The sequence below is a fragment of the Schistocerca nitens genome, chromosome 11 (assembly GCF_023898315.1).
Source record: "Schistocerca nitens isolate TAMUIC-IGC-003100 chromosome 11, iqSchNite1.1, whole genome shotgun sequence".
NCBI lineage: Eukaryota > Metazoa > Arthropoda > Insecta > Orthoptera > Acrididae > Schistocerca > Schistocerca nitens.
In genome coordinates this window covers 57,658,856-57,681,574 of record NC_064624.1, presented here as the reverse complement: position 1 = coordinate 57,681,574, position 22,719 = coordinate 57,658,856, and the positions used below count along the sequence as shown (strand labels likewise).

At 41.5% G+C, this 22,719-nt stretch overlaps 1 protein-coding gene across 3 annotated transcripts in view; it reads right to left on the bottom strand.

Moving 5' to 3' along the window:
- Positions 1-22,719, bottom strand: part of LOC126212989 (RNA-binding protein 45) — a 116,086-nt gene that overhangs the window by 5,377 nt on the left and 87,990 nt on the right. For all 3 annotated transcript variants that reach the window (XM_049940531.1, XM_049940530.1, XM_049940532.1), the window contains exons 9-10: positions 22,261-22,417; positions 10,206-10,316 (exon numbers count right to left, since the gene is read on the bottom strand). In XM_049940531.1, the coding sequence (XP_049796488.1) occupies positions 10,215-10,316; positions 22,261-22,417 (259 nt within the window). In that variant the 3' untranslated portion in view covers positions 10,206-10,214. The remainder of the gene's footprint in view (positions 1-10,205; positions 10,317-22,260; positions 22,418-22,719) is intronic.

Below are 22,719 nucleotides of genomic sequence, written 5' to 3'. Positions count from 1 at the left end.
GCCTCGCTCGGTGTAAGGATCACAAACACTGGACGACCGAACATTGGAAAAACATTGTGTAGAGTGACGAATCACGGTACAGAATGTGGCGATCAGATGACAGGGCGCGGGTATGGCGAATGCACGGTGAACGTCATCTGCCAGCGTCTGTAGTGCCGACAGTAAAATTTGGAGGTGGTGGCCGTATGGTGAGGTTGTGTTTTTAACGGAGGGAGCTTGCACCCTTGTTGTTTTGCACGGCACTAACACAGCACAGGCCTACATTGATGTTTTAAGCGCATTCTCGCTTCCCACTGTCTAACAGCAATTCGGGGATGGCGATTCCATCTTTCAACACGATCGAGCACCAGTTCATAATGCACGGCCTGTGGCAGAGGGGTTACACGACAATAACATCCCTGTAACGGATTGGCCTGCACAGAGTCCTGACCGTAGAATACCTTTGAGATGTTTTGGAACACCAACTTTGTGCCAGGCCTCACTGACTGACATCGATACCTCTCCTCAGTGCAGCACTACGTGAAGAATGGGCTGCCATTGCCCAAGAAACCTTCCAGCACCTGATTGAACGTGTGCCTGTGAGAGTGGAAGCTGTCATCAAGACTAAGAGTGGGCAACACCATACTGAATTCCAGCATTACTGATGGAGGGCGCCCACGAACTTGTAATCCATTTTCAGCCAGGTGTCCAGGTACTTTTCATCACATAGTGTAACTTGTGCACCATTTTAAACATAACCTAGTTTTTCACATATCTGTTATGTTTATAAAGGTTAGAAGTTGCGTGTAAGGTTCATTGGAAGTTACTAAGTGCTCTCATTCAAAAATACTGTATCAATTTAGGCTACGTATTTGCATGCTATAAACCACACAGCCTCAAACAAACACACAGTTTCTAACTGTAATACTTGCCTCATCGTGTTAAGCTTTTAGCCTAAGACTACGGCTCTTGAGGAGCAGACATTCTCAATTTTTAAATTCAGTCAATAATGGCACGAAATATTGAAAATAAAATTTTTGTTGCCCCTGGAAGCTATTAGATAGGGAACCTGCAGCTGGTACTGACTTCTGAGATAGATATTTTCCATTTTTGTAACAAATCTATAATAACCAGCTAACTGTGAAATGAAAGGAAAATCAAATATTGGAAAATCCACGCTGGAATATAAAACACACACACACACACACACACACACACACACACACACACACACACACACACGTGTGCTCACGCATGCACATAAACAAACAAACATTTCTCTTTTTCTGGAAAGAAAAAATTACGGTTTGACAAATTTAAAAGTTTCTCTCACTGTGTGGCTGAAAATGAAAATTGGGGAGAAGAGAGGGGGACCTCACACACACAGTTATTGGAGAAAAAATGACAATACAGATGATAAGTAGTTTATATTCTGTACATTGATAGCTTTTTGAATGGGCTCTGTTTTTACAAAAGCTGCAACAGGTTTTTATAAAATAGTCATCGGTTGGTTTAGTCGTTTGGCTCTATTCGAGCTTTCAGCAAATGCTCGCTTCTGTTGAAAAGTAGCAGCACTTTCTCACCAGAGACCAGAGATATTTATGGAGTTTCTTGACACTATTTTTCTTTTCCCAACCAGTTAAACAGTTACAAATTCTACAGAATATCGGTATCACATATGCAGTTCGTATGCCCCGATCAGCATATAGCAGTCTCCTTTCACGGGCCGTGTGGCATACTTGACAACGCTACAGATAGTTATTTTCAGTTCTAATTGCACTCTTACGTGCCTCGCCAATTCTATTCACACTTTACAAGAAACTCTACCACTACAATATAGAAGTGCCCGCAATCACAAAGAAACAAAAACTTTGAATGCCCCCGTAAGTGGAAGTGGTGTGTGGTGAGCGAGTGCCGCCTCCCTCTCACAGTTCAGCCAGCCTACGCCTGTGTTCAGAGTTTCTGCGAAAGTAGAACTGAAAAACAGATCGCCGATACCTTCTGGTGTTGTCGGGGTCGTGTTTGGAATGCCACGATGGACCAGGATTACTTTTTACATTCGTTTCAAAATAAGAAAAGAAAGTAACAAGCTGCACAAAATGCAAAGCACCGAGGACTGCACACGACATTTGGTAACGGCTACTGTCCAACTGCTTGCGCCGAGGTCGGTGGTGTCTTAATGAAGGTAGTTCAGGCCCGATCTCCACCAGTATTTTATGCAACTGTAGCTCAAAACACTTGCATCTAAAACTGCAATGTTACAGTGTCTGCAATTTCGTATAATTCTAACTTCAGCTGAAAGATAAATGCACACTTTCTTTGTCCTCAGATGTTAAGTCCCACTATCGAGTCCTGCGTTCCCGTATGTGGCACGTATCTTACAGAGGCCACTCGACCGTCCACTAAGGTGGTGTGTAACTTACGAGTGAACTGATATGTCATTACAGTTGTGCATGGGTATATTCTTTACTTTGCAAAGACATTCTTATGCACATTCTCTCCCCAAATTGGGCTTCACCAGATGTTGTGTAATACCGGTAATCAAAATTGGTTACTTTTTGATATTTACGTGCAGAAAATAAAGCTGCTTCCTTCTGATAAAATAGCTTGTCTGGATACAAACTGCTATAAAATAGCATTTATTATGTAAATTTGCATTTGCACATTTTCAGGCAGAATTTGATCTATATTAACAGTTATCAAAATTGGAAAATTTTCACATGTCTACTGATTTTCATAGTACGTTTGCATTTATTCATTATCCTTACAAATAAAAAAATTATTTCATCTCCTACGGCACGCTTTTCGATTTTTGCATTAAATTTTAATTTTTTATGCATATTCACATATAATTAGGGATTGCAAATAAAAGAGACTGCTTTTATTAGAAAATTATGACAAATTCTATAAAATTTAAAAAATTCAAATAAAGTTATCATCATTACAATATAACTGGTTCAATTATCACAAGACAAAAGGCTTCAATGCTCTGCAATCAGCTCCATTAAAGAGCTCAAAATTTTTTGTGCTCTGATCTTCAAATCATCCAGTTATGAAGAAACTTGATGAGGACGAAATCAGTCGGGTCCTCTCAAACAGAGGTCTCCTCGTCAGACAAATGGATTCGAGATCTCGAGCCTTGTTACTCACAAAAGAATGGAAAGACTGGTAGAAGCTGACAATGGGAAAGATCAGTTTGATTTCCAGAGAAATGTAGGAACATGCGAAGTATCTACAACTTGTACAAAACCAGACTGCAACTATAAGAGTTGAAGGGAATACAAGACAAGAAAGAATTGATATATGAGTGACATAGGTTTGCACCCTATGCCCCATCTTATTTAACCTGTACACTGAGGAAGCATTAAAAGAAATGAATGAGAAATATGGAAGGAGGATTTGAGTTCTGGGAGAAGAAATAAAATTAGGAAAAGAACAATTTAAGTTTAATTGTTACGATGCCTTTTCTGAAAGTATCTGTCTTTAGCGTAGCCTTCTACAGAAGTGAAACGTGGGCAATATGCCGTTCACAAGAAGAGAATAGAAGCATCTGAAATGTGATGTTATGGAAGAATGCTGATCATTAGAATGGCAGATCAAATACTTAATGAAAAGGTACTTAACCGAATCAGAAAGAGAAGAACATTACGGCACATCTTAACAAAAACATGGATACATTATAAGGCATCACGAAATAGTTTGATAACGGAGGGAGGGAAAAGGGTGGGGCGAGGGAAAAGGGAGGGAGGGGAGGGGAAGAAGAAGACACTGTATGTGCGGGGGGGGGGGGGGGGGGGGGGGAGGGGGACTAGCACACACAGGAGGGAGAGGGGGGAGGGGGATGTGAAGAACAAACTGTAGAAGGCAAATAAGAACTGGACACAGTTGGCAGGTGCAACAGATTTTAGGTGTAGGCCACTGATATTTCTGACTGATTCTGCAAAACCTGCAGACCCCACCTGCACATTACTGTAGTCATAACCTACAGGCCATATTACCTGCAGTTCTTGAAACGGGTGATCCTGTTCCTTCAGCTGGGCACACACAAGCAGATTTCTGTGCTGGGCCACATTCAGAAAGTCTGAATTTTCCTGTGGTTTTCAGGAGACTGCAAGTTTAAGCTGCTACAGGTGTATTGAAGGAGTGGACCAATGGCCAGATCAAAAAATTTACATTATTGTACCAAGAAATACCTCGTTTGTAGAAAGCGACACATAAACATTACGTGAAAAGAATGTAAAAAATAGAGTGCGTGTAGAAATGGTTGAAACACTTCTGGACAGTATTTCTATTGTGGCCCAAAGCATTATAACATCTACACTAAAAATTTTAAATATAGTTTCAGAAAAGAAAATCTTTGTTTTTATAACCATATGTTCTATAGTGGTTTTATAATTATAGAACATATTTTAAAACCATCTTTGCAACTACAAGAAAATGGGTAGATTTTTCACCAAACACATTTTGTTTTATTGAAATAAAAAACATACTCAGCGGTCTGTAATGAAACATTTTTATAATCCGGCTTGCTTCTTAGATTCATCATCATCATTTTCCAACTACAGTTTCCCAGCTGTGGTGTACAAGTGCTCGCCATCTCGTTCTGTCTTCATAGATCTTCTGTTCCAGGACAGCTTCCCATTTGTATCTCCATCCTCGACATCTGATCTTACTGTATCTATCCAGCATTTACTTGGCCTTGCCCGTGGTCTTCTTCCTAATAAGCTCAGGTTGAAATACCTTTTTTGCAGGTCTTTGCTGTTCATTCTCAATATGTGCCCATACAACTGAAGCCTGTGTTTCTTTAAGACATGGGTAACAGGAACCTCAATACACCCGATACTTTCCTGTTCACCTCATTCCCGATTTTGTCCTTTCTAGTTGTTCAATTTGTAATTCTAATGAATCTCATTTTGCTGACATCTTTGTTTAGTAGGGTACATTTTCTAAACCGTATGTTAGGACTGGTACAAAATAGGTGTGGTACACGGTCGCTTTTGCTTCTCGTGGCACTTTATCATCCCAAAGTAGATTTCTGATCTGACTGTAAAAATTGTACGCTTTCTCTGTCCTGCCGAGTATTTCCTGTTTAATGGTGTCGTCTTTTGAGATCGTGCTTCCTAGGTACTTGAAACGTGAAACAGATTCTACTTTGACTCCTCCTAGAAATATATTTGAGGTTGTTCCTGCCTGTTGATGGGTCATTTCTACTGACTCTGTTTTACTTCTTTTTAGTTCAAAATTTTTGAATGTGTTTTTCCAATCATTAAGTTTCTTCTGTGCTTCAGCTTCTCTCTCTCCCCATACTATCAACAACAACGCGGTTCAAAATTTGTTGATTTTACTTAAGGAATTTTATGTCTGACTTTTGCTCACATCAGGAAAAGCTGTCTGCTGGCATATTTTTCAGGTGTTCCCTCATCTGGCAATTCGTTCTCCACCTAACTGCACATTGCTTTGCAGAACTAGACATTTCCTGATGCAAAAGATGTCACGTTTGACATCAGTTACTGTAGTATACAAAGCAGATAATGTTTCCCGATGTGAGCGACAAAGTACTTTAAGACAAATAAACATGTTTTGTAACTAACTGTTTTAGATATAGGAACCAAACCAATCCAAACTGTAAAGTTATTTCATTACATACCACTGACTGTTTTACTTCGGTACATGAAGTGCACCTGTTGACTCAAATATGCATTTTTTGTTGTAGTTTCAAAGATGGATTTAAAATACCTCTGATAATTTCAGAAAAGAGCTAAGGAAAGTGCACGCTTCTTGAAAGAAGGGGAAAAGGGTTGGCGGTGAAGAACTACATAAACCAAAGCTTTCGTGAGTGTGAATAAAAATTTGCTCCTAGTTGGTTCATTATTGTACTACTGATAAGGTTGTTACATCCACTATTTTACAATTATTATGGATTACTGTATGTACAAAGGATAAAGAATGCTCTCCCCCTAGCGTATCAAACCTTCACGATTCTGAAGCAGATCCATATGTCTGGAATACAGCCTTTCAGCAATCCATTTTTAGAACCATGATGTCCAGTTTTTCTTTCAAGAAATATACAAGTATATAACGCACAAATCGCCAGCAAATGCCACAATTTTCTCCCTACTGTCACCCGTATTAGCTTCTTATCTTTGTTACAAACCCGTTTCAGAACCCAAATATGTACTACAATAAAATAACACCTAAAAACATCACACTATATATTGTACCCTCAGTGAGACAGTCACAACTTCTGAAATCTGTCGCCTGTGGCCACTGGCTTGTTGAGTATGTACTGCAGTTGTAGACCCACGAATGTTGTTGTTGTTGTTGTTGTTGTTGTTGTTGTTGTCTTCAGTCCTGAGACTGCTTTGATGCAGCTCTCCATGCTACCCTATCCTGTGCAAGCTGCTTCATCTCCCAGTACCTACTGCAACCTACATCCTTCTGAATCTGCTTAGTGTATTCATCTCTTGGTGTCCCTCTACGGTTTTTACCCTCAACGCTGCCCTTCAGTACTAAATTGGTGATCACTTGGTGCCTCAGAATATGACCTACCAACCGATCCCTTCTTCTAGCCAAGTTGTGCCACGAACTTCTCTTCTCCCCAATTCTATTCAATACCTCCTCATTAGTTACGTGATCTACCCACCTAATCTTCAACATTATTCTATAGCACCACATTTCGAAAGTTTCTATTCTCTTCTTGTTCAAACTATTTATCGTCCACGTTTCACTTCCATACACGACTACACTCCATACAAATACTTTCAGAAACGACTTCCTGACACTTAAATCTATACTTGATGTTAACAAATTTCTCTTCTTCAGAAACGCTTTCCTTCCCATTGCCAGTCTACATTTTATATCCTCTCTACTTCGACCATCATCAGTTATTTTGCTCCCCAAATAGCAAAACTCCTTTACTACTTTAAGTGTCTCACTTCCTAATCTGATTCCCTCAGAATTCAACTACATTCCATTATCCTCGTTTTGCTTTTGTTGATGTTCATCTTATATCCTCCTTTCAAGACGCTATCCATTCCATTCAACTGCTCTTCCAAGTCCTTTGCTGTCTCTGACAGAATTACAATGTCATCGGCGAACCTCAAAGTTTTTATTTCTTCTCCGTGGATTTTAATACCTACTCCGAATTTTTCTTTTGTTTCCTTCACTGTTTGCTCAATATACAGATTGAATAACGTCGGGGAGAGGCTACAACCCTGTCTCACTCCCTTCCCAACCACTGCTTCCCTTTCATGCCCCTCGACTCTTATAAGTGTGACTGGTTTCTGTAGAAGTTGTAAAAAGCCTTCCTCTATTTTACCCCTGATACCTTCAAAATTTCAAAGAGAGTATTCCAGTCAACATTGTCAAAAGCTTTCTCAAAGTCTACAAATGCTAGAAACGTAGGTTTGCCTTTCCTTAATCTTTCTTCTAAGATAAGTCGTAAGGTCAGTATTGCCTCACGTGTTCCAACATTTCTACGGAATCCAAACTGATCTTCCCCGAGGTAGGCTTCTACCAGTTTTTCCATTCGTCTGTAAAGATTTCGCGTTAGTATTTTGCAGCTGTGTCTTATTAAACTGATAGTTCGGTAATTTTCACATCTGTCAACACCTGCTTTCTTTGGGACTGGAATTCTTATATTCTTCTTGAAGTCTGAGGGTATTTCGCCTGTCTCATACATCTTGCTCACCAGATGGTAGAGTTTTGTCAAAACTAGCTCTCCCAAGGCCGTCAATAGTTCCAATGGAATGTTGTCTACTCCTGGGGCCTTGTTTCGACTCAGGTCTTTCAGTGCTCTGTCAAACTCTTCACGCAATATCGTATCTCCCATTTCATCTTCATCTACATCCTCTTACATTTCTACAATATTGTCCTCAAGTACATTGCCCTTGTAAAGACCCTCTATATGCTCCTTCCACCTTTCTGCTTTCCCTTCTTTGCTTAGAACTGGGTTTCCATTTGAGCTCTTGATATTCATACAAGTGGTTCTATTTTCTGCAAAGGTCTCTTTAATTTTCCTGTAGGCAGTATCTATCTTACCCCTAGTGAGATACGCCTCTACATCCTTACATTTGTCCTCTAGCCATCCCTGCTTAGCCATTTTGCACTTACTGTCGATCTCATTTTTGAGACGTTTGTATTCCTTTTTGCCTGCTTCATTTACTGCATTGTTATATTTTCTCCTTTCATCAATTAAATTCAATATTTCTTCTGTTACCCAAAAGTTTCTACCAGCCCTCGTCTTTTTACCTATTTGATCCTCTGCTGCCGTCACTATTTAATCCCTCAAAGCTACCCATTCTTCTTCTTCTTCTGTATTTCTTTCCCCCATTCCTGTCAATTGTTCCCTTATGCTCTCCCTGAAACTCTGTACAACCTCTGGTTCTTTCAGTTTATCCAGGTCCTATCTCCTTAAATTCCCACCTTTTTGCAGTTTCTTCAGTTTTAATCTACAGTTCATAACCAATAGATTGTGGTCAGAGTCCACATCTGCCCCTGGAAATGTCTTACAATTTAAAACCTGGTTCCTAAATCTCTGTTATACCATTATATAATCTATCTGAAACCTGTCAGTATCTCCAGGCTTCTTCCACGTATACAACCTTTTTCACGATTCTTGAACCAAGTGTTAGGTATGATTAAGTTGTGCTCTGTGCAAAATTCTACCAGACAGCTTCCCCTTTCATTTCTTACCCCCAATCCATATTCACCTACTATATTTCCTTCTCTCCCTTTTCCTACTCTCGATTTCCAGTCACCCATGACTATTAAATTTTTGTCTCCCTTCACTACCTGAATAATTTCTTTTATCTCATCATACATTTCATCAATTTCTTCATCATCTGCAGAGATAGTTAGCATATAAACTTGTACTACTGTAGTAGGCGTCGGCTTTGTGTCTCTATTGGCCACAATAATGCATTCACTATGCTGTTTGTAGTACCTTACCCGCACTCCTATTTTCCTATTCGTTATTAAACCTACTCCTGCATTACCCCTATTTGATTTTGTGTTTATAACCCTGTAGTCACCTGACCAGAAGTCTTGTTCCTCCTGCCACCGAACTTCACTAATTCCTACTATATCTAACTTTAACCTATCCATTTCCCTTTTTAAATTTTCTAACCTACCTGTCCGATTAAGGGATCTGACATTCCACGCTCCGATCCGTAGAACGCCAGGTTTCTTTCTCCTGATAACGACATCCTCTAGAGTAGTCCCCGCCCGGAGATCCGAATGGGGGACTATTTTACCTCCGGAATATTTTACCCAAGAGGACGCCATCATCATTTAACGATACAGTAAAGCTGCATGCCCTCGGGAAAAATTACGGCCGTAGTTTCCCCTTGCTTTCAGCCGTTCGCAGTACCAGCACCGCAAGGCCGTTTTGGTTATTGTTACAAGGCCAGATCAGTCAATATTGCCCCTGCAACTACTGAAAAGGCTGCTGCCCCTCTTCAGGAACCACACATTTGTCTGGCCTCTCAACAGATACCCCTCCGTTGTGGTTGCACCTACGGTACGGCCATCTGTATCGCTGAGGCACGCAAGCCTCCCCACCAACGACAAGGTCCACGGTTCACGGGAGGAGACCCACGAATAAACAATTACACCACCACTACGGTACCGAGCCTCCGGGCAGATGAGAGAGGCAAGATTCGAAAGCGGCGTCCGGAAGTCTGCGGAAAACGACAGTTGCGAGATTGGCAGGCTGGACCTGTCGAAAATATATGCGGAACTGGCCTGTCACAGAAATCTGCCCACATGTGGCCACCTATTTAGAGATGAAGAGGCCAACACAGGACAGACTAGCATCGAGGGCAGCAGAAAAATGAGTCTTCTGACAGAAGAGCACAACTTCAGTCTGTAGCCCACAGACACTGTTCCGAGATGATGACTAGTCTCTCTTGCACAGTCTGAAATTTCAAAGGCCAATCTGACGGGACTAAGGAAGGACAAAAAACTTTCCCAGACTGTGAGGCTGTCATATTGGACTTCTACCGTGTCACCACAGTCTGCATCAAGTGAGTGACCTACAGCCCGATCCTCTAGACCCGAACAGATTATGCACCAACATTACGCGAGTGTTTTGTGCTCGACAGCTCCCCACACTTACCGTCCGCGGCAGGCGCACTAACCGGTCGTCGTCTACCACGAGCCCCTCACGGGCGGCCTCTTAAGCTTATCTCGTGTTAGCCCGCTCGCTCCACATCTCCCACACTTACCGTCTGCACCTACTGGTCGTCCACCCTGAGCCTCTTGCGGCGGTCATCCGTGCGCGGATCTGCGGCCATCACCTTCAGCCGAACTCCGCATATCTCCTGGCCGTGCAACACCTGCAAAATGGCAAAGAATTTAACCGCACTGTACATAATCCAAAAGGAATCCGAAATATCTGGAAAATTTTCGGGGGCATCTAATGACAATTTTCTCCTGCATTACATCTTCAGAGTGTATACATGGACAAGGAAAAAAAATTCCCAGATTTCCCGATTAAAAAATACACTTTTTCCACCGAGTTAAGTGACAGTCTCCCATGGAACTCTATAACTTATCAGCCCTTTGAATGGTGAACACTTTATACACTGGAGTAGACCTTCCAGCCACCACTTTAGAAAACTAAACCCGACAAAAAAGAAAAGGCCCTGGAAAGATCTCTGATGTACAGCAACATATATGCTGTGTACTTCCGTAATTACAAAAGTATAAATTTGAATTCCACCAAACACAGTACAATAGTTTCCAAAGCATTGAAATAGAGATTGCGATGCCCTTTTGTAAGGCAATCAAAGCTCTTGTCACGTGATCTCGCTAGCCGTGGCAGCAGATATTCGGAGCATAGGACACGTGTTGTTGTCAGCCACTAGCAATATCACTTCAGTAGAACGAACACACAAATGGGAAAAGTTAATGCATTAAATTAATAAACGCAGTGGGGCTACAAGAAAAGCTAAGCTTTCACAGATAATTTTGATCTCAAAGATTAATAAGCTACAACAGAAGCTATGCTTTTGCACGTGTTACACTTTAAAATACTTCACACAAATGTGCCAGTAAAATTTAAATATCTAGTCTTCTGGGCTCGATATTCTTCGAAGTGGTCGGTCCTCAAAGTGGTAAATTTTAAACAAGAGACAAACAATCTGTAAATCAAGAAATTCATTGCACATTCTCACACGTAACATAATTCATCTTGTGTAAAAGGAAATTTACTTTGAACATAATGCTTTTCAAATCACCATTCGCAATATTTTCCCAACACCTTTGAGAAATAGGTTCGTTTCGGTTGTTGCCCGAGAGAGCCAGAAAACAAGCGTTACTGCGCATGCACAGCTACGACGGCGTAGGAAACCCGTATGTTCGTGAGTATAAAGCATTACGAGATCTTACATTACGTCATAAAAGAAACATCAGAGGATATTCCAAGAGCTTCAGAATTTCGTAAACCATACTAAAATGTATAATTTTGCTTTTAGTGCACATTCGTATGTCCACATTCAAAATGAAGTAGGTCCAAACCTCATATTAAGCTTTCCAGTGTGATTTTAGGGATGTAAATTTCTTGGAGCACCTGAACTGTACTATCTCACGTTTCGTTCTTTATTATGGCAAAATGCCAGAAGATGAAAATGTGGAAACTCAGTGAACAGTTGGAACTAGCCTATACTGTGGAATGAAACTCTTCGTTTCAACTAAATTGACTGCCTCAGTGGAAAATACTAATAAAAGTCAAATTTCCTTAGCAAACCGATAAAAATAACTTCATTGTTCTCGAAGGCGATTATAGCTTGACTGCCACAAATGTGGAAATAAAGTAAAATCAGGAAACAAACAGACAATATATTCAGCCTTTTGTGACTATGTGAATGTGTTTTATTTCACTTGATAGATCCAGAAAAAAATTTCCGGTTAGCATCTGGCTTCAAGTAGCCAGCAGCGGGAGAAGGTACTGCTCAAATGCGATTGTACCGCGCACGAGCATGAGCCCGCCGGCATCTGCTCAAACGAACCTAACGTACACAGATGTGGTGTCACGCCCATCGGAAGCAGTTTGTTGTTATGAGGTATTGCATAGTCTTCGCCCTAAGGCCTTCGATGTATTTTGCTGTTGGCAGACACTTGTGTGTGCACAGTGCTTTGTTGTTGTAAAAGGTGCATTTCCTTTGCAACTGAAGTTTTATATTGTTTTTCCCCTCGTTTATGTTTTATTGCTGAAATATTATTTTGCAGCAGCTGGATACAATAGTGTTCTATATTAGAGTGTCAGTTTTTACCAGTAAAAATTACAAAAATTTAACTGAAAATTAAAACCATGAAAAATTCCCAGAATTCCGAAAAATTCCCGTGTTTTTCCCTGATTGTCCAGGGCGTATACAGGGAGTTCAAAAATTCAGTGCCCAAACTAACAGAAGTCACATGCAGCCAAAAACAAATTGAGCACGCATAAGTAAACATATTAGAGTGTCAGTTTTTACCAGTAAAAATTACAAAAATTTAACTGAAAATTAAAACCATGAAAAATTCCCAGAATTCCGAAAAATTCCCGTGTTTTTCCCTGATTGTCCAGGGCGTATACAGGGAGTTCAAAAATTCAGTGCCCAAACTAACAGAAGTCACATGCAGCCAAAAACAAATTGAGCACGCATAAGTAAACATGTGAGAAGGAGAGACAAAAATACCTTTTTCAAACACTCTTACACAAAATTCAGTTAGGTATACACAGTGTTGCAAATTCTGATATTTGCACGGAACCAGTAACGGCACGTAGCGCTCCGGCGCGTGCGTGATGTTCGCAGTACGTAATGTGGAGCATTGCACGTGAGGAGCAATGCGAGACAACCGCACCGTTAGACGCCTTTCTCTGGGGCTACACGGAAGGTGAAATGTATTCTTCTCCTACGAGCTTGGAAGACGAATTAGTTCCAACAGTTTTTGCAGTGGTCACACATACAGAATGTGCCACACATTTTCTATCACACAGGACACCCAGCTATGTCAGTACCAGTTCCGCTTTGAAGTTAACAGTGCTCATTTGGAACGTTACTGTAACACTGACCGGAATAATAAAGTACTAAAACACACTTTATTCTCAATCGCACCCAATGATATCCTGGATACTCCATACTCAAATTGCACTTTGTTGCTGAATGTATTACATCTGTTGTGTCTTATAATATCTCTCAGTTTGGGCACTGAATTTTTGAACACCCTGAATACAGTAACATATATTCCAGAGAAATGAGATTCTCGTAGTAAAGTAAAGACTTTGCAAATCAGAACTGAATGATGGGAAACGAAGTTCACTTGAGACAGTTCTCAAAAACATTTATAACACCTTCATATAACTATGAACTAAATACAATTTGTTATCATCAAACACAGAGCATCAACTCAGTAAAACTGTGCAAAACTGTATGAAAACTGCAATGTGGACAAAGCTATAAGTGACTGCACATTACATGTAGGGCAACACACATTTGATTAGAACTACACAATTTAATTAATAAGTTCTCACAGTAGTGTCACATAGATTGAGGTGACAAAAGTCATAGGATAGAAATATGCACATATAGAGATAGCAGTAGTATAAAATGCACAAGGTATAAAATGACAGTGCATTGCTGGAGCTGTCATTTGTACCCAGGCGATTCATGTGAAAAGGTGCCCAATGTGATTATGGCTGCACAACTGCAATTGACAGAATCTGAACACGGAATGGTAATCGGAGCTGGACGCATCAGACATTCCATTTTGGAAACTGTAAGGGAATTCGATATTCCGAAATCCACAATGTCAAGAGTGTCGAGGATGCAAAATTTCAGGCAATACCTCTCACCACAGACAGCACAGTGGCCGACGGCCTTCACTTAATGACCGAGAGCAGCGGCACTGCATACAGTTGCCAGTGCTAACAGACAAGCGACACCGCACAAAACAACTGCAGAAATCAACGTGCGACGTACGACGAACGTATCCGTTACGGCGGAGAGGCAAAATTTGGCATTAGTGGGCTGTGACAGCAGAGACAGACCCGAGTGCCTCCGGAACGGCAGATACGGTCGAGTCTGACTCGCTCAGTTGGAGGTTACCCGTAAAACGATCATTCTTCCCACATTTCGTACGTCAATGGAATGGGAAGAAACCTTAATTGGTGCAATGGGACATACCCTCTGCCAGGAGCTTCACAGTGGTTTGCAGAGCATAGATACAGATACAGATGTAGAAACAGACAATTCAAACTTAATGTTTGGCATTCAGATACGATCCAACAGTTGATTATATCGCAGATGTATTGGTCACTGGTATATTGGAGGATGTATTGTTGGAGATGTACAGGGAGCAAGGGGGAGTGGGGATGGAGGGAGGGAAGGAGGGAGAAGATGGACAGAGGGGCGGACAGCAAGGAGGAGATGGACAGAGAGGGGGGGGGGGGGGGGAAACAAGGATCGTACGACTATACCCAATTTCCATACATATTTAGAGATTGCAAAGCAGTGCTGAATTTGCTAGTTTTACAGAAAAAAAGTATTTCATTTTTAAAAAGGTTCATTTAAAAGCATTGTTGTTATGGCTAATTGATACTTTGGTTTTTTTAATCTGTTATTAGTAAAAAATAAAACATCTGTTATAACCAAGATGAAACAAATACTAGTTATTCAGAATTAAAATATCGGTATGTTTGAACTGGTCAGCATTTCCCATCCCAACGACCCACCGAGTGGAAACATGAAATCACAGGTGAGATTCATTTCAGGGTCTGCTGGTTCTAGTGAAATAGGCTGCAGAAGTTCTTTGTGATAGTATGGACTCACTTGCTCACTCCACAATTTGCAGAAATGATTTGCCACTGTGCTACTTTGATAAGCCCGAAGGAGGAGAAAAGGGAGAAGAATTGTAGCAGAAAGTATTACTTTATGAAATCTTCCAATTTTTTTTTACCCTGAACAATATCAAAAAGTCAATTAAACAATGGAAAATCATGGATGGAATGTAACAATATAACGAAAAGGATAATTGCTACTCACCATATAGCAGAGATGCTGAGTTGCACATACACACAATGAAGAGACTGACAGTAAATGAACTTTCTGCCAACAAGGCCTTTGTCGGAAATAAACAAAACACACACACACACACACACACACACACACACACACACACAACCAAACCCATATAAAAGATACCAATCTCTTCCTCCTCCAACTCTCCCCAGTTCCTGTTCCTTTACCATACGGTGCCCTGCTCATCACTACTGGTGCCACCTCCTTTTATACCAACGTCCCTAACGTCCGTCACTTTACCAGTAGTGAACACTACCTTTCCCGACTGATCCCAGAGCTACACCCTACTTCCTAGTCACAAGGACAAACTACATCCTCACACACAATTACTTCTCCTTTGAAGTCATTACCTACAAACAAATCCGAGGTACACCTATAGGCACCTGCACGACACCAACCTATGGCAATCTTTTCGTGGGCCAATTAGAGGAATCCTCTTCGAATACCCAGAATCCTGAAACGGTCAGCTGGTTCCGATTCACCGATGACATCTTCACGATCTGGATCCAGCGTTAGGACACCCTATCCACATCCTCCAGAACCTCGACGCCTTCTCCCCCGATCACTTCACCTGGTCCTACTCCACACAACCAGCTACCCCCCTCGATGTTGACCTCGACCTCAAAGGAGGCTACATCAGTACCTGTGTCCATATCAAACCTAACAACCACCAGCAATACCTCCACTTCTGACACATGCCACACCAACAAGTCTCTTCCATACAGCCTAGCCACCTGAGGCTGTTACATCTGTAGTGACAAGCAGTCACTCTCAAAATATACTGAGGGTCTCATTACGGCCCTCACAGACTAATTATACTCCCAACCTCGTAAAAAAAAAAAAAAAAAAAAAAAAAAAACAGATCTCCCATGCTTTATCTTTCCAGTCCCCCAACACTTCCCAACGACTCACCATCTGGCCACAGAGGAGCATTCCCCCTCGTGACTCAGTGTCATCCAGGACTGGGGCAACTGAATCGCATTCTCCGGCACAGTTTCAAATACCTCTTTTTGTGCCCCGAAATGAGGAATGTCCTACCCACTACCCTTCCCACCCCTCCTAAGTGGTACTTTGCCACCCAACGAACCTATGTAATATTCTCGTCCGTCAACACACAACCACTTGCTTCGTGCCTCGTATTCCTGCAATAGACCTAGATGTGAGACCTATCCCGTATGTCCTCCCAACACCACCACCACCACCACCACCACCACCACCAACTCCAGTCCGGTCACAAGCATCTACATATACATTTATACTCCGCAAGCCACCCAACGGTGTGTGGCGGAGGGCACTTTACGTGCCACTGTCATTACCTCCCTTTCCTGTTCCAGTCGCGTATGGTTCGCGGGAAGAACGACTGCCGGAAAGCCTCTGTGCGTGCTCGAATCTCTCTAATTTTACATTCGTGATCTCCTCGGGAGGTATAAGTAGGGGGAAACAATATATTCGATACCTCATCCAGAAACGCACCCTCTCGAGACCTTGCGAGCAAGCTACACCGCAATGCAGAGCGCCTCTCTTGAAGAGAGTGCCACTTGAGTTTGCTAAACATTTCCGTAATGCTATCACGCTTACCAAATAACCCTGTGATGAAACGCGCCGCTCTTCTTTGGATCTTCTCTATCTCCTCCGTCAACTCGACCTGGTAACCTGGTACGGATCCCACACTGACGAGCAATACTTGAGTATAGGTTGAACGAGTCTTTTGTAAGCCACCTCCTTTGTTGATGGACTACATTTTCTAAGGACTCTCCCAATGAATCTCAACCTGGCACCCGCCTTACCAATAATCAATTTTATATGATCATTCCACCTCGAATCGTTCCGTACACATACTCACAGATATTTTACAGAAGTAACTGCTACCAGTGTTTGTTCCGCTGTCATATAATCATACAATAAAGTATCCTTCTTTCTATGTATTTGCAATACATTACATTTGTCTATGTTAAGGGTCAGTTGCCACTCCCTGCACCAAGTGCCTATCTGCTGCAGATCTTCCTGCATTTCGCTGCAATTTTCTAATGCTGCAACTTCTCTGTATACTACAGCATCATCCGTGAAAAGCCGCATGGAACTTCCGACGCTATCTACTGGGTCACTTATATATATTGTGAAAAGCAATGGTCCCATAACACTCCCCTGTGGCACGCCAGTGGTTATTTTAACGTCTGTAGGACGTCTCTCCATTGAGAACAACATGCTGTGTTCTGTTTGCTAAAAACTCTTCAATCCAGCCACGCAGCTGGTCTGATATTCCGTAGGCTCTTACTTTGTTTATCAGGCGACAGTGCGGAACTGTATCGAATGCCTTCCAGAAGTCAAGGAAAACGGCATCTACCTGGGAGCCTGTATCTAATATTTTCTGGGTCAATGAACAAATAAAGCGAGTTGAGTCTGACACAATCGCTGTTTCCAGAATCCATGTTGATTCCTACCAAGTAGATTCTGGGTTTTGAGAAATGACATGATACGTGAGCAAAAAACATGTTCTAAAATTCTACAACAGATTGATGTCAGTGATATAGGCCTATAATTTTACGCATCTGCTCAACGACCCTTCTTGAAAACTGGAGCTACCTGTGCTCTTTTCCAATCATTTGGAACCTTCCGTTCCTCTAGAGACTTGCGGTACACGGCTGTTAATAGGGGGGCAAATTCTTTCGCGTACTCTGTGTATAATCGGATTGGTATCCCGTCAGGTCCAGTGGACTTTCCTCTGTTGAGTGATTTCAGTTACTTTTCAATCCTTTGACACTTATTTTGATGTCAGCCATTTTTCGTTTGTGCGAGGCCTTAGAGAAGGAACTGCAGTGCGGTCTTCCTATGTGAAACAGCTTTGGAAAAAGGTGTTAAGTATTTCAGCTTTACGCGTGTCATCTTCTGTTTCAATGACATTATCATCCCAGAGTGTCTGGATATGCTGTTTCGATCCACTTACTAATTTAACATTAAGACCAGAACTTCCTAGGATTTTCTGTCAAGTAGGTACATAGAATTTTACTTTCGAATTCACTGAACGCTTCACGCATAGTGCTCCTCACGCTAACTTTGATATCTAGCTTCTGTTTGTTGGAGAGGTTTTGGCTGCTATCCCATTAAAGGCAGGGCTTCCTATGAAACCAGACGTGTGATCTACAAGCTAAGCTGCAACCACTCTGCTGCATTCTACGTGGGCACGACAACCGACAAGCTGGCTAAAAGCACGGATGGCCACCGACAAACTGTGGCCGAGAAACAGCTGGACCGTACCACAGCTGAGCACATCGGACACGATGTTCTTCACCTCGATGACTAATTCACAGCTCGTTCCATCCGGATCCTTCCCACCAATAGCAGCTTTTCTGAATTGTGCAGGTGGGAACTCTCTCTGCAATATATCCTACATTCCAACAACCCTCCCCGTCTTAACCTTCAGTCGTCACTGTCGTTATCCATCTAACCCCTTCCCTGTTCCCATTCCAAAACGACACAGCCCTCTATTCCACCAACACACTTTCTGCTCGCCCCCATCCATCTAATCTCCCGTCTGCAGCTAGCTGCTCTACCCTCTCTCCCCCTCATCCCTGCATGCTCCCACAAGCAGTACTTTACCCACCTACGTAGGGAGAAATGATCATAATAATAAAACAAGAGAAATCAGAGCTCGAACGGAAAGATTTTGGTGTTCCTTTTTCCCCCCACACACCATTCGAGAGTGTAATGGTAGAGAAGTAGTATGAAAATGGTTCGATGAACCCTCTGCCAGGCACTTAAGTGTAAATTCAGAGTAACCATGTATAAGTAATGTTATCATCCCCCACCCGGTCACTTTCCGATAGTCTTTTTGTTGTGCCTATCTGCGACTCAGCGTTTCTAGTACATGGTGAGTAGCGACTATCCTTTCCATAATACTCTCAAAAAGTTAATTGCTATTTAGAGAATTAGAGGGTTGTTCAACACATCAGAAACTGGTCTACTGTTTCAAATTTAACAGAAAATCTACTTAGCTGCTGAGGTATGAACTTGAATAAATTTTTTGCAAGTGCACAATGACCAACTCTACCACCTTTGGTAAGAGTTACGTTCATATACTACCCCTACACTTGTGTCCCCAATTAGTAAACTGCATATTTAAGTACGTGTATGTTCATGCAATATGTAGTGTTACAAATACTGCTAATATCACTTCCCAGCCCGAGCGACATCAGGTAAACGTTTACAATTTTCTGTTTCAATACATATACAACATTTGGTCAAAACAGTCATACAATTTAAATTTTCTGTTTTATGTGGCTTTTTGAGATTGTGGCTGTAGCATCTTACTTCTCCATTGACACAGAGTTCTGCAGTGCCAGATGTCACAGTATTTTAGGTAACCTCTGCAGATTGCAAGAAGATGGGATCCAAACTATTGACAGCCTTGTTGCACTTCATTACAATAATTAAAATAACTGAAATCAAAGCTTTGTAATTGAGCCTGTAATTAATGTAATGAAAATGTTCAGTTGGCCTCGATATCTGATACACGAACAGGGTTGCTCCATTCATACTGGTATTATTTGTATTTTACACAATTTAAACAGCCAACTGACGTATCATGCTTTTCACACATTCTTAGTAACTCTATACATAAAGGAAGAAAGAGAAAGAGAGGGGAGAGAGGGGACGTAAATAACGTAGTGGCATACTTTATTCTTAGTACATACCGAACAAAGCAACGGGCACATGTGATGCCGCTGACCACGCCTGTTACAGTATGCGCAGTAATAGTGACAGAGCTCCATTTTATGACAGCTAGGTGTTTACCCATCAGTCTAACTGTGAATTCAGCTCTTTCACTGTGACAGTATTTTAAAATAAACTGCAATAAATGTTAAACTGAATCGGACACACACATTATCCTATACCGACACATCAGAATAACGAAGTGACTGACATCCAGCTGTTTACAGGCCTGCTACTATAGAACCAGCCAATCAGCACTCGGCCGCACCTCCTGTGCCATTCACGGTTGTCAAATCTCCCTACTACTGCACGTAGCGGGTACTGTACCCAGTTGCAGACGATGCTCGCGGCCAGCAACGTACACAGTTGCGGTCTGTTTCACTGTGTGCTCCGTTTGTCCGTGCGGCGAATTTATTTCCCACTACAGAATGTTTGAACCTTGTAGCAGAAGTGTGAAAAAAAAAGTGTGGCTGCGGAATGGAAAATTCGGTGACATGGCCAGGTTTCGTGTCATCGGACACATAATACATGTGCTCGCTGCAAGAATATTTCGAGAAGGAGAGAGACAGTGGTCCAACTCTATTGCCTCTAACTAAGATAGTCATAAGAACTGCAGATTGTTTGAAGATATATAAAAATACAGTCGTCAAAATTTTTAAGGAGAGATTCTATGTAGACAGGGAAGATCCGTCCAAACTGCGGACATTCCATAAAAAGAGAAGGACAGAACCGTGCATCACACACTATGTATCTTTTCAACAAGATGCTGTTCATCACCACGTATATAGATGTGACGAGAGAAAAGAACATCCAACTATAAAAAAACTGCGTGTTACTCTTTGCAAAGCAGAGTTATTCAGCGGGAGAAAGACATATCTGTTAATGATTGTCAGAGCCCTCTGGTTTCAATAAAATAAAAAAATTAATCAAGGGAAAATTATAACGGAGAGACGTGACATCTTAGTACGGCATTGTCAATTTTTAAGAAATATCATTAAAATGCCATTTGAAGACATTGTGTGGCTCAACGAAACCTGGATAAATGCCAGTCATTCCACCACAAAAGACTTGACAGATGCCGTATGTGGAAGTTCTGCTGTTTCCCTGGGAAAGGGCACAAGAATTCTTGTTTTGCATGCTGGAATTGCATCTGGTTTCATACCTGTCTCCTCATTTACAAATCGGGGAAAACAAGCAACTTCCACGAGGAGATCAACAACAATAGTCTTCTGAAGTGGTTCAAGCGGCAACTATTGGAAAAACTTAAATCGGCTGTGTGTCATTGTCACGGATAACGCCCCCCACCATTCAGTTATGAAATACAAAGCTCCAATGATGGCAACGAAAAAAGCCAACATTACCGAATGGTTCAAACATCACAATGTGAAAATTCAGGATGTTTATGTAAGGTGAAACTCGTGGAAATTGTGAAGAAAATAATAATAATAATAATAATAATAATAATAATAATAATTCACAGTTTCAACAGTACATTGTTGACGAGGTAGCTGAAGAATGTGGCCATAGGGTTCTGAGGCTTCCACCATACCGCTGCCAATTCAACACCATCGAAATGATTTGGATGCAGATTAAACATTATTTGACAATAAATACCAAAAGCTTCACTGTTGCAGAAATTCAAAGGCTGTTAGAGGAAGCAGTGGCACAAATAACACTAGGCAAGTGGTGTGACGTCTTACGCCACACAGAAATGGATGTTGAAGATGCATGGAAAACTAGAGTGAGTGTAGAGAGTAATACTGAAAATATAATTATATTCTTGGGCGAGTCCAGTGACTCGTTCACGGACCAGAGCTCAAGTACTGACAGTGTCGTAGAAGGCCGTCATTCTGAACTATGTGGCACTTACCCTTTGCCTGAATTCAGTTTTCTTTGTGTGTCTGTGTTCCGCATTTTTGACTGTGTGGTGTGTACTGCATTTGGACAATAAATCTCATCTCATTATTGAGGAATAATCCTCTGCTCAAGTATGACACCACATGCAAACTACAGTTATTAGTACATATTATTTTAATGTTGTTGATTGTTGTATTTATACGAATGATTCAGATCCATTTTAACACCTCTTTGGTATCAAATATGATGGCTTATTATTGTAAAAGGCAACGCACTTCCTGTCACTTTTGTCGAGTTATACACAAATAGCAGGAAAACGGTATCATTTTACACACAGGGGTGTGTTCTTTAAGCCATAAGGATATCATGATCCTGAAACGCAGCTCAATACTGCACGTTAAAAGGCAATGCCAGCGGGTAGTTCAGTAAGGAACATCACAGCTGTTGCTACTCCTACCATACTGTCAGCACCAGCAAACCAATGGCATCATCTCCTCCCACACTTAACTGTACTTCACTGTCAATTACTTTGTTATTCTGATACGGTATAGATCACAGCCTTCGTAAATGCACCGAGATTCTCTGTGCAGTAAGTGCTACTGGCCTGACAGTATTCCCGTAGTGTGTTAAAACACCTAGCATCGAGACTTACCTGAATTGCCTTGTTGGCAGACTCCTTACTGGCATACTTGACGTAGCCGTAGTTCTTGCCGTTCAGCAGGTAGACGTCAATCAGGTGGCCGAATCTGCCGAAAACGTCACGCACTGCGTAGGAAGGTGGAGGGCTCGGATTGCAAACGATAAACAACCTGAAACACGTTACACCACACTGCAAGTTTGTAGGTATTCCTGGGAAGGGATTTTAATTCAGAGCTATCTTTGCAACTGAAATTTTTGTCATAGATAAGAGTCAGTACAATAGTAATCTTTCTTTCTTCACTCCAACCAGTACGGAAAATGGATAGCTGGCTGACTGGGGATAATTTTATGTATATATTATTTATTTTAATAGATACTTTTTCATATGCTTGGACACATTAGGGTCACGTAAGTCACCTCTGAACAACTCTCCTGGTACCATCAAAAATGTTGCCACTTGACATTAAGAATT